We start from the raw sequence: 12,500 nt of genomic DNA, 5'->3' as shown, positions 1-12,500 counted from the left end.
TCTTCGGAGGACACATATCTTAGAATTTTTTATTTTTTTTACAGCTTTTCTACTACGTATACAGTGCATACATTTTACATAGACGTTTACCATATACATATTACATACAGTACCGGTCAAAAGGTTGGACACACCGACTCATTCAAATCAAATCCAATTCAACTTTATTTGTCACATGCGCTGAAATCAATACAAGTGTAGACCTTACCGTGAAATGCTTACTTACAAGCCCTCAACCAAAAGTGCAGTTCAGGAAGAGTTAAGAAAATATTTACCAAGTAGACTAAAATAAAAAGTAACACAATAAGAATAACAATAACGAGGCTATATACAGGGCTATATACGAGGCTATATACCGAGTCAGTGTGCGGGGGTACAGGCTAGTTGAGGTAATCTGGTAATCAGGTAGGTGGGGGCGAAGTGACTATGCATAGATAACAAACAAACAGCGAGTGCAGAGAAAACAGTCTATAACTTGGGTGACTGGAGTCTGACAATTTTATGGGCTTTCCTCTGACACCGCCTATTATATAGGTCATGGATGGCAGGAAGCTTGGCCCCAGTGATGTACTGGGCCGTTCACACTACCCTCTGTAGCGCCTTACGGTCAGATGCCGAGCAGTTGCCATACCAGGCGGTGATGCAACCGGTCAGGATGCTCTCGATGGTGCAGCTGTGGAACCTTTTGAGGATTTGGAGACCCATGCCAAATCTTTTCAGTCTCCTGAAGGGGAAAAGGTTTTGTCGGGCCCTCTTCACGACTGTCTTGACATGTTTGGACCATGATAGTTTGTTGGTGATTCAAGGATTTTTCTTTATTTTTTAAAAAATGTTCTACATTGTAGAATAATAGTGAAGACATCAAAACGATGAAATAACACATATGGAATTATGTAGTAACCAAAAAAGTGTTAAACAAATCAAAATATATTTTATATTTGAGATTTTTCAAGGTAGTCACCTTTCGTTTTGCACACTCTTGGCATTCTCTCAACCAGCTTGACCTGGAATGCTTTGCCAACAGGGGAGTTCCCACATATGCTGAGCACTTGTTGGTTGCTTTTCTTTCACTCTGCGGTCCAACTCATCCCAAACCATCTTAATTGGGTTGAGGTTGGGGGATTGTGGAGGTCAGGTCATCTGATGCAGCACTCAATCACTCTCCTTCTTGGTCAGATAGCCCTTACACAGCCTGGAGGTGTGTTGGGTCATTGTCCTGTTGAAAAACAAATGATAATCCCACTAAGCGCAAACCAGATAGGATGGCATATCGCTGCAGAATGCTGTGGTAGCCATGCTGGTTAAGTGTGCCTTGAATTCTAAATGAATCTCAAATTTGGACTCATCAGACCAAAGGACAGATTACCACCGGTCTAATGTCCATTGCTCGTGTTTCCTGGCCCAAGCAAGTCTCTTATTATTATTGGTGTCCTTTAGTACTGGTTTCTTTGCAGCATTTCGACCATGAAAGCCTGATTCACGCAGTCTCCTCTGAACAGTTGATGTTGAGATGTGTCTGTTACTTGAACTCTGTGAAGCATTTATTTGGGCTGCAATTTCTGAGGCTGGTAACTCTAAAGAACATATCCTCTGCAGCAGAGGTAGCTCTGGGTCTTCCTTTCCTGTGGCGGTCCTCATGAGAGCCAGTTTCATCATAGCGCTTGATGTTTTTTGAGACTGCGCTTGAAGAAACTATCAAAGTTCTTGACATTTTCCAGACTGACTGACCTTCATGTCTTAAAGTAATGATGGACTGTCATTTTTCTTTGCTTATTTGAGCTCCTCTTGCCATAATATGGACTTGGTATTTTACCAAACAGGGCTATCTTCTGTGTACCACCCCTACCTTGTCACAACACAACTGATTTGCTCAAACGCATGAAGAAGGAAAGAAATTCCACAAATTAACTTTTAAGAAGGCACACCTGTTAACTGAAATGCATTCCAGGTGACTACCTCATGAAGCTAAAAATATAGAAAAACCCTTGAATGAGTAGGTTTGTCCAAACTTTTTACTGGTACTGTACATGATAGTTTTATATAAAGCAGTTATATAACAACATAACTTTAATCCCACCCCTCAGCCACTCTCAGCCCATCCCACCTATCACTATAGACCACCCTCATTTGGTTTCCATGTGCCATATACTTTTCAATTGTGCTGTGATGTTTTACATACATTTATAAACTTTCTAATCATATAGTATCCACAGATTGTGAGCTAAAGATGAAAATCTTTTCCACGAGTATTATTATATTATTTATTGACTGACCATGGTTTTCTAAATCGCCCAACACTGCTGTTTGTAGAGTTCATTTTAAATGAATGTTGTGATTTTTTTAACCATTCCTGAACCTGTGACCAGAAACAAGCTATGTAGGGGCAATACCAGAATAAATAATCTTGTGATTCAGTCTCTTCGCAACAAAATCTACAGAGCTGAGATTGTTGTATGTCCCATATATATAGCATTCTGTTGCTGGCAAGAATTTTTTATAATAATTTCAATTGAAAAACGCTACTTTTTTGGTGTGTACCAGTTCATAAACCATGTGCCATGGAAACGGTACATCGAAAATCTCTTCCCATTTATTTTCAACCTGTATGGCGCAGCTGTCAACATTTTTGTCCTCAAATGAAACTGGTATATTTTTCTATTTATGCCAATTCCTTTCAGACAATTTTCACCTTTAATATATGGCAGGCAAACAAGTTCCCTTCCTTCTCCCTTTTCCACTTGTCTCCGCCATTTTTGTGGTCGTGCTGCAATCAGTTGGTTGTAAGTTTGGATTGAGCAGACATTCCCATATATTTTCAATAGCTGCATATGTGACACAACTCCACCGTTTCTATACCTAATATCATTATTAAATATAATATAATTTTTCCCATAAGTAATGTTTTTATATTAATCAGTATATTTGAGTTTAACCATAACATTTGTTGTAATTTTTGCTCTATATTTTCTTGAGGATAAAACTGAAATTGTAACCAGCTTTGTATGGCTTGTTTAAGAAAGGGCGATATTTTAAACAACATTTTTGTCACGTCCTGACCAGTAATAGGGGTTATTTGTTATTGTAGTTTGGTCAGGACGTGGCAGGGGGTATTTGTTTTATGTGGTTCGGGGGTTATGTGTATGTAGAGGGGTGTTTTATTTATGTGTTCTGGGGTTTTGGTGTATGTTCTTGTTTTGGTATTCTAGGTTTTTCTAGTTTGTATATTTCTTTGTTGGTCTGTGTGGCTCTCGATCAGGAACAGCTGTACATCGTTGTTCCTGATTGAGAGTCATATATAGGGAGCTTGTTTTCACCTGGTTGTTTGTGGGTAGTTGTATTTGCACTGCTGTTGTTTAGCCTGCAAATCTGTTAACTGTCGTTCTTTGTTTATTGTTTTTCCGTGTTCGCTATAATAAATATAATTATGAGCACGCAACCCGCTGCGCCTTGGTCTAATCACTTCGACAGCCGTGACAATTTTATTTTAAATGATTCGGGAAATGAGAAGTTGTAATCTGTATAAAGGCAAAAAGGCCAAGGATGAGCCTTTCTTAATAATCTACTGAAGAACCATTTTGGGTTTAAGTATAATTTATATATGAGTGAAGCTTTTAGTGAGTTTTAAAGCTTTAATATTTAATAATTTTAGCCCCCCAAACTCATATTCATTATATAAATAGGCACGTTTAATTTTGTCTGCCTTAGCGTTCCAAATAAAATGAAATCTTTTTTGCTCTTATGATTTAAAAACGAGTCGTCTGGAGTAGGCAGCGCCATTAGTAAGTAAGTAAACTGTGATAGGACCAACCTCTCCATGGTTGCAGAATCTTATCTATTTTTCCAAACTTTCTATTGAAATTGATTGTGGTAAGCTCATTTATATTTTTTGAGATGTGAATACCAAGTATGTCTACTTCACCATCCACCCATTTTATTGGTAAACTTCAAGGTAGTGTAAACAATGTGTCTTTTAACGATCCAATACGTAATATGGTACACTTGTCATAATTAGGTTTTAGTCCAGAGAGGCTAGAAAAGTGATCAAGATCTTCAATAAGACAGTGCAGGGATCTAGATTGCGAACTTAACAAAAAACTTGAGTCATACATTGACACTTTTGTTTTTACCCCTGAATTTCTAACCCCTTGATGTTCTTGTTGGATCTAATTTTGATAGCTAGCATTTCAATGGCCATAATAAATAGATATGGAGACAACAGACAGCCTTGTTTTACTCCTCTTAAAAGCTCAATACTTTCTGAGAAGTAACCATTATTTACTCCTTTACATCTGTGGTTGCTGTACATCATTTTTACCCATTGTATAAGAGATTCACCTCTTTGCATTTCGCCAGGATTCGCCAGATTGAAATCAGACCTTGCTGAGTTCCTGAAAGTCTACATTTTTTTTGTAATTAATACATGCTAATAATGGATATTTTAGTACATAAAAAAGGTCTGATGTACCTCTACTGGTATACCATCAAGCCCTGGTGTTTTTACAGACTGAAAAGATTTAATTGCATCATTAAGATCCTCTTCTGTAATTTGGCCTTCACACAGGTCTTTCTGTAAATTTGTTCATTTTACGTTATTATTATTATTATTAGGAAAGAAATCCTTACAGTTAACATCATTCAGTGAAAATGGAGGAAACTGAAAAGAAAACATATGCGTAAAATATTTTGCTTCCTCTTTCAAAATATCATTTTGTGAATCATGGATGATCTCTGTAAATTCTTTTTGGTAGCATTTCTATGTTGAAGATTCAAGAAAAAATGCCATTTTTCACCGTTTTCATTCCAATTTGCTTTATTTTTGTAATACATTATACTTGATCGTTCTTGAATAAGTACCTCCTTGTTGTACCGCCTACCTCTTTGTTGTTTTTCCTATAACCTATTTTGTACCTCTATAGTACAGTTTCATTACCATCTACCTGCTCTGTTATTTCCTCTATTTCCTTTATTAGTCTATTCTCTTTTGACCTAAACCGCTTTTGTTTTAATGATGAGTGTTGAATTGAATGGCCTCTAAAAGTACACGTAAAAGTGTCCCATACAATAAGGAGATCTGCTGTACCTATGTTGTGCAGAAAAAAATCAATTATGAATTATTTTGTCTTAGTTATGAACAAATTGTCATCCAATAGGCTTTTATTCCATTTCCAATATCCCCGTCCACGTGGAAATTCTGCAAGTTATATGGAGGCCAATTAGATGGTGGTCCAATCACATTTGGTTTCCTATTAATATTTTTTTTAACTTTTGATGCCAGCAAGAATGAGACCAAGAAGTAACGGCTAGCTTGATTAAGCCTCCTCCATGTATATCTCACGAGGTGAGGGTTTTTCAGCCTCCATATATCCACTAGTTCTAATGTATCCATGCTATTCATGACCTTCATAAGTGCTTGAGGGTGATAGTTTGTAGTGTGACTTCCTTTACGATCCATTGAGGTACTAAAAACCGTATTATAATCTCCCACCATAATAATAGATTCATTCGTTGCTTGTGAACTCAATAGATTATTAGAAATATTTTAGAAGAAGTGTGGATCATCATTATTTGGCCAATATTGATTAATTCGCCAGATCTGTTTTTGGTCCAATAGCATATTTAAAATAATCAATTTCATTGAGGATCTGTTTGTACAGTTTGCACAATTGGAACAAGATTTGTATTAATTAGTATAACCACCCCTTTTGAGTTTCTTTGCCCATGACAAAAATGTATTTCTCCCTCCCAGGCCTTTTCCTCATCTATATTTGCAGAGTGTGATTCCTGTAAACAATAGATATTATATTATTTCTCTTTTAGCCAGGTAAACATTTATTTTTGGAGTAGGTGACACCTTTTGTAACATGATATCCTCTCCAGTCCCACTCCCATTCACAAGGATCCGAAAGCAAAGTCTTTTATTTTTGTCTTTAGTTTGTGAAAACAAGGAAGAGTCGCCTTCCCTGGGTACTAGTAGCTAGCTGGCAGCCTTGGTAGCTAGCTTTAACCTGGCTAAAACATAGCAAGCTAGCTAGCCTTTTCAGCTTCCCACATCGCCATGTGAAATCATTTATAATAAAAGAATATGCCTGGCAAATATTCTTATACTAGTATAACTTAACACATTATCCTGATTTGATAAGCTGCTTGTGTATTCATTCCCATATCATCTAAAATTACAACTTCATGTTTTGGTTATGGAGAAAAAAGTACATGACTAGCTAGTTGGCTACAGCAGGTTCTACCATTTCACAATAGCCTGTAATCACTAGTTATTACTTCTAAACAAAATAACTTTTGGGGTGGATTCTTGGACTTTCTTGTTTTCTACTCATTTGTTGTGAAAACAAAAGAAGAGTGTCTTGTCTTGTTGTCTTCCCTTGCTAGCAAATTGGCTAAACACTGCAAGCTAACTAGCCTTTTAGCTTCCCACATCTCCATGTGAACTAATCTGATTTATAATTCAATAATATGCCCCGGCAAATATTCTTATACTTGCCAGTGTAACCTACAAGATTATCCTAATTTGATATGCTGTTTCAATGTATTTTCTCCCATATCAGCAAAAAAAAAAAATGTTTTTCAAGAAGAAAAAACCACATGGCTATCAGTTTTAACCTAGAATAATAATCACTTACATTTTGGGGTGATTCTATAAGGCTACAATGTTGTTTGGTTTATTGTTTGAACAGGTGCTAAGATTATGTTTGGTTATCAATGCAAAATAGGCTGCTTATTTAATGCCAAACTAAACCAAGACAGCAGACTAAACCAAGACAGCATGGGTCCCCAGATCCACAAAAACTTCTACAGCTGCACCATCGAGAGCATCCTGACCGGTTGCATCACCACCTGGTATGGCAACTGCTCGGCATCTGACCATAAGGCGCTACAGAGGGTACTGCATACGGCCCAGTACATCACTGGGGCCAAGCTTCTTGTCATCCAGGACCTATATACTAGGCGGTGTCAGAGGAAAGACAAAAAATTGTCAAAGACTCCAATCACCCAAGTTATAGACTCTTCTCTCTGCTACCGCACGGCAAGCGGTACCGGAGCACCAAGTGTAGTTCCAAAAGGTTCCTTAACAGCTTCTACCCCCAAGCCATAAGACTGCTGAACAAGTAATCACATGGCCACCCGTAGTATTGACTGTTTACTTTTGTTTTTACACTGCTGCTACTTGATGTTTATTATCTATGCATAGTCACTTTACCCCTACCTACATGTCCAAATTACCTCGACTAACCTGTACCCCCGCACATTGACTATTTTGTTGTTATTTTATTGTGTTACTTTTTACTTTAATTTATTTAGTAAATATTTTGCATTGTTGGTTAATGGCTCATAAGTAAGCATTTCACTGTAAGGTCTACATCTGTTGTATTCAGCGCCTGCGACAAATACAATTTGATTTGATTTGATCTTGACGCTTCAGTGATTTTGAAGTTGATTAGCTTCCCTCATCTCCATGTGAAATAATCAGATTTCCAATGGAATAATATGCTCCGGTAAATATTCGTATACTTGCTTGAGCAACCTACAATGTTATCCCAGTTTCATATGCTGTTTCAATGTATTCACTCCCATATCAGCTACAAATAGAATGTCATCATGATTTAGTCGTGGAGAAAAAGCACATATCTTAAAGCTGTTTTTACCAGTAGCCTGAAATGACTAGTTATCACTTCTAAACAAAATAACTTTTTGGGTTCTAATAAGGCTATACCGTTGTTTGGTTTATTGTTTGAACAGTTGCTGATGCTATATTTTCTTATCAATGCAAAATAGGCTACTTTCATGCATAACCTATAGCCTATAGATCAGATCAAAGAACCAAGCAAGCTTCATTACCTACACAACACTGCCCCCATGGTTACGGAACGAATGATTGGATGCGTTACAATCTTCACCTGACACGGTAGTGCCCGAGCACGCTATAAGAAGCCGGCCTCTTTGTGATGAGAAGCGACACCGCGCTACCCTTCGTCGGCCTGGTTTGCGTATTCCGCGTAGACCCCTTTAGGAACTCTATAGACTACCCCCTCCCAACTCATGGCAGTCTGATAAGTTAACCAATTGTGTGTGTGTGTGTGTGTGTGTGTGTGTGTGTGTGTGTGTGTGTGTGTGTGTGTGTGTGTGTGTGTGTGTGTGTGTGTGTGTGTGTGTGTGTGTGTGTGTGTGTGTTCTCCCTGGCCAGGCTGCGGTGGTGGTGGTGTTTAACTTTGCCATGGTGCTGCTCATCTTCCCTGCCATCCTCAGTATGGACCTGTATCGCAGAGAGGACCGCCGCTTTGACATCTTCTGCTGCTTCTACAGGTAACACACACACACACATATATATACTCTACATATACACACACGCACACACACACACTCACACACTGTATATCGCTCCCCACCCTGGGGTTCACAAAGGTGTGTCATGTGTCATATTTTTCCATGTGATTACAGCTGAGTGTATCTCTACCTCAACTTCCCTAACTGATCCTTTAATTACTGTTTAGAGTGTACTGTCTGTCTGTCTGTCTGTCTGTCTGTCTGTCTGTTTATCCTTCTCTCTCTTTATTAAACATCACCTGCCTGTCTGTGCATGTTCAGCTCCATAACACTCGCGGAGGCACACGTTCAATACGCTCCCAGAAGTACACACGTGCACGTGTACCAAACATCTCCAGCGCCACTGCTAGCTGTCTGTCTGTCTGTCTGTCTGTCCCCCAGCCTGTGTGCTAACTCTCTGTCTGTCTGTCTGTCTGTCTGTCTGTCTGTCTGTCCCCCAGCCTGTGTGCTAACTCTCTGTCTGTCTGTCTGTCTGTCTGTCTGTCTGTCTGTCTGTCTGTCCCCCAGCCTGTGTGCTAACTCTCTGTCTGTCTGTCTGTCTGTCTGTCTGTCTGTCTGTCTGTCTGTCTGTCTGTCTGTCTGTCTGTCTGTCTGTCTGTCACCCAGCCTGTGTGCTAACTCTCTGTCTGTCTGTCTGTCTGTCTGTCTGTCCCCCAGCCTGTGTGCTAACTCTCTCTCTGTCTGTCTGTCTGTCCCCCAGCCTGTGTGCTAACTCTCTGTCTGTCTGTCTGTCTGTCTGTCTGTCTGTCTGTCTGTCTGTCTGTCTGTCTGTCTGTCTGTCTGTCTGTCTGTCTGTCTGTCTGTCCCCCAGCCTGTGTGCTAACTCTCTGTCTGTCTGTGTCTCTCCAGCCCGTGTGCTAACAGGGTGATCCAGATCGAGCCCCAGGCTTACCTGGACGGAGCAGACGGTAGTCACTACAGCCCCCCTCCTACCTCCTTCCGCACCCCCCCTCCCTCCTACAGCAGCCATGGTTTCTCCCAGCAGACTCAGATCACCATGCAGTCTACCGTCCAGCTGAGGACAGAGTACGACCCCAGGACTCAGGCCTTCTACACTACAGCCGAACCCAGGTCCCAGATCTCCGTACAACCGTTTACACCCGCAGCCACCGGCCCCGCCAGCAACCCCAACGCCAGTCACGGTGTTCATGGCAACAACAACCACCATAGCAACCATCACAGCCGGAGTGGGAGTAGCAGTAGTCACGGCAACCTGAACAACAACAACGGTAGCCGTGGTTCCGGCTCAGTCCCGTTCCCTCCTCCCCCGGCCTCCTCTGGCGTTCCCCCTGTCTCCCCCCAGGCGGGGGAGGGGGTGTGTGTGACGGGGGAGAGTGCCAGCTCCACCAGGGATCTGCTGTCTCAGTTTGGAGAGGCCTCTCTGGGGCTGCGCTGTCTGGAGCCCCCTTGCTCCCGATGGACCCTGGCCTCCTTCGCAGAGAAACACTACGCCCCCTTCCTACTGCAGCCAACCACCAAGGTCAGTCAGTGTGTGTGTGTGTGTGTGTGTTTGTGTGTGTGTGTGTGTGTGTGTGTGTGTGTTCCTCCCCAGCGGTGGCTAACTCGCAGAGCCTGCTGAGTCAGACCTATCTAACCACAGAGCTTCAGTAGTAAGTTAGAATATGTTCTAGTAGTCAGATATCTTACAGCAGGGCTAGACCTGGCTTTCAGTCTGTGGTCAGTTTCTGACTAAGAATATCTCTGTCTTCTCTCCTGGGTGGGCCCTTAAACTGACCTCCTGACCTGACTGACTCAGTCTGTGGTCAGACAGACACTACATTATGCTGGCTGGAGTGTTGAGATGGGTGACTAAACTGGGATAGTAAAACAGGTCCTGCCAGCGGTATTTACGTGCTCTTGTCTGCGTCCCAAATGGCACCCTGTTCCCTGTATTGTGCACTTATTTTGACCGGGGCCCATCTCAACACTCCCCTCTAGTCCACTTTGGAACGTGGGATGTTTCTGTGGTCTTCGGGTTTCAGTCCGTAAAGGGCCACCCATGTTCGGCGTGCTGTGTACTTATCTCCCTCTCTCTCTCTCCCCCCTCCCTCCTTCCCTCCCTCTCTTCAGGTGGTAGTCATCCTGCTGTTCCTGGTCCTGCTGGGGGTCAGTCTGTACGGGACCACACGGGTACGGGACGGGCTGGAGCTGACCGACATCGTTCCCAGGGAGACCAGCGAGTACGACTTCATCGGGGCCCAGTTCAAGTTCTTCTCCTTCTACAACATGTACGTGGTGACCCAGCGGGCGGAGTACTCCCAGGCGCAGCCCCTGCTCTACCAGCTGCACTTCCGCTTCAACACGATCCGCTACGTACTGAGGGAGGACAACGGCCAGCTGCCACTCATGTGGCTCCACTACTTCAGGGACTGGCTGCAAGGTGAGGCATATACAATACATATATAATGTACGGTGCATTTGGAAAGTATTCAGACCCCTTCACCTTTTTCCACGTTTTGTTACGTTACAGCCATATTTTAAAATGGATTCAAAAAATGTTTTACCTCAAAATGTATCTTAACAATCTGCACACAATACCCTATAAGAAAACAGGTTTTTAGAAATGTTTTCAAGTCTATTATAGACAAAAAAACAGAAATACCTTATTTACATATGTATTCAGGCCCTTTCCTGTGAGACTCGAAATTGAGCTCAGGTGCATCCTGTTTCCATTGATCATCCTTGAGATGTTTCTACAACTTGATTGGAGTCCACCTGTGGTAAATTCAAATGATTGGACATGATTCGGAAAGGAACACAGCTGTCTATATAAGGTCCCACAGTTGACAGTGCATGTCAGAGCAAAAACCATGCCATGAGGTCGAGGGAATTGCCCGTAGAGCTCCGAGACAGGATTGTGTTGAGGCACAGATCTGGGGAAGGGTACCAAAACATTTCTGAGGAATTGAAGGTCCCCAAGAACACAGTGGACTCCATCATTCTTAAATGGAAGAAGTTTGGAACCACCAAGACTCCTCCTAGAGCTGGCCGCCAGGCCAAACTGAGCAATTGGGGGAGAAGGGCCTTGGTCAGGGAGGTGACCAAGAACCCCATGGTCACTCTGACAGAGCTCCAGAGTTCCTCTGTGGAGATGGGAGACACTTCCAGAAGAGCAACCATCTCTGCAACACTCTACCAATCAGGCCTTTATAGTAGAGTGGCCAGACGGAAACCAGTCCTCAGTAAAAGTCACATGACAGCCCGCTTGGAGTTTGCCAAAAGGCACATAAAAGAATTTCAGAGCATGAGAAACCAGATTCTCTGATCTGATGAAACCAAGATTGAACTCTTTGGCCTGAATGCCAAGCGTCACATCTGGATGAAACCTGGCACCATCCCTACGGTGAAGCATGGTGGTGGCAGCATCATGCTGTGGGGATGTTTTTCAGCGGCAGGGACTTGTAGACTAGTCAGGATCGAGGGAAAGATGAACGGAGCAAAGTACAGAGAGATCCTTGATGAAAACCTGCTCCAGAGTGCTCAGGACCTCAGACTGGGGCGAAGGTTCACCTTCCAACAGGACAATGATCCTAAGCACACACCCCAGACAACACAGGAGTGGCTTTGGGACAAGTCTCTGAATGTTCTTGAGTGGCCCAGCCAAAGCCCAGACTTGAACCCGATCAAACATCTCTGGAGAGACCTGAAAATAGCTGCACAGTGATGCTCCCCATCCAACCTGACCGAGCTTGAGAGGATCTGCAGAGAAGAATGGGAGAAACTCCCCAAATACAGGTGAGAAGACTCGAGGCTATAATCACTGCCTACGGTGCTTCAACAAAGTACTGAGTAAAGGGTCTGAATACTTATGTGAATGTAATATTTCAGTTGTTTGATTTGGAGTACATTTGCCAAATTTGGGGTGTTGTGTGTAGATTGATAAGGACAAAAAAAGACACAATTGAATCCATTTTAGAACAAGGCTGTAACGTCACCAAATGTGGGAAAAAGTCAAGGGGTCTGAATACTTTCCAAATGCACTGTACCTGCATACAAACACACAGGCTTGCACCGTACACTTTTTAGCTGTCATGTTCTACAGGCATCCTCATTAGCTGCGGTTGTTCTCCAGCAACAGGAATCATGTCGACCTAAGCCTGTAAACAACAGCTGGACACCGCTGGTGACGCGTTGCGGGTTGAAGTGCTTGTACATTTCCGCGT

At 42.3% G+C, this 12,500-nt stretch overlaps 1 protein-coding gene across 3 annotated transcripts in view; it reads left to right on the top strand.

Moving 5' to 3' along the window:
- ptch1 (patched 1) overlaps positions 1-12,500 on the top strand; it is an 89,243-nt gene that overhangs the window by 47,356 nt on the left and 29,387 nt on the right. For 2 of the 3 annotated variants that reach the window (XR_006761835.1, XR_006761834.1), the window contains exons 13-14: positions 8,198-8,316; positions 9,187-9,331. Coding sequence is in view for 1 of the 3 variants with exons in the window: in XM_045707129.1 (XP_045563085.1) it covers positions 8,198-8,316; positions 9,187-9,817; positions 10,408-10,717 (1,060 nt within the window). In the remaining 2 variants the exon portion in view is untranslated. Of the gene's footprint in view, positions 1-8,197; positions 8,317-9,186; positions 9,818-10,407; positions 10,718-12,500 lie in introns of those variants that run through there. The other variant, XM_045707129.1, reaches the window with a different exon arrangement.

Source organism: Salmo salar, chromosome ssa24 (genome assembly GCF_905237065.1).
Source record: "Salmo salar chromosome ssa24, Ssal_v3.1, whole genome shotgun sequence".
Lineage (NCBI taxonomy): Eukaryota > Metazoa > Chordata > Actinopteri > Salmoniformes > Salmonidae > Salmo > Salmo salar.
Note: the sequence above shows the minus strand (reverse complement) of the source record. Positions and strands in the feature narration are given on the sequence as shown.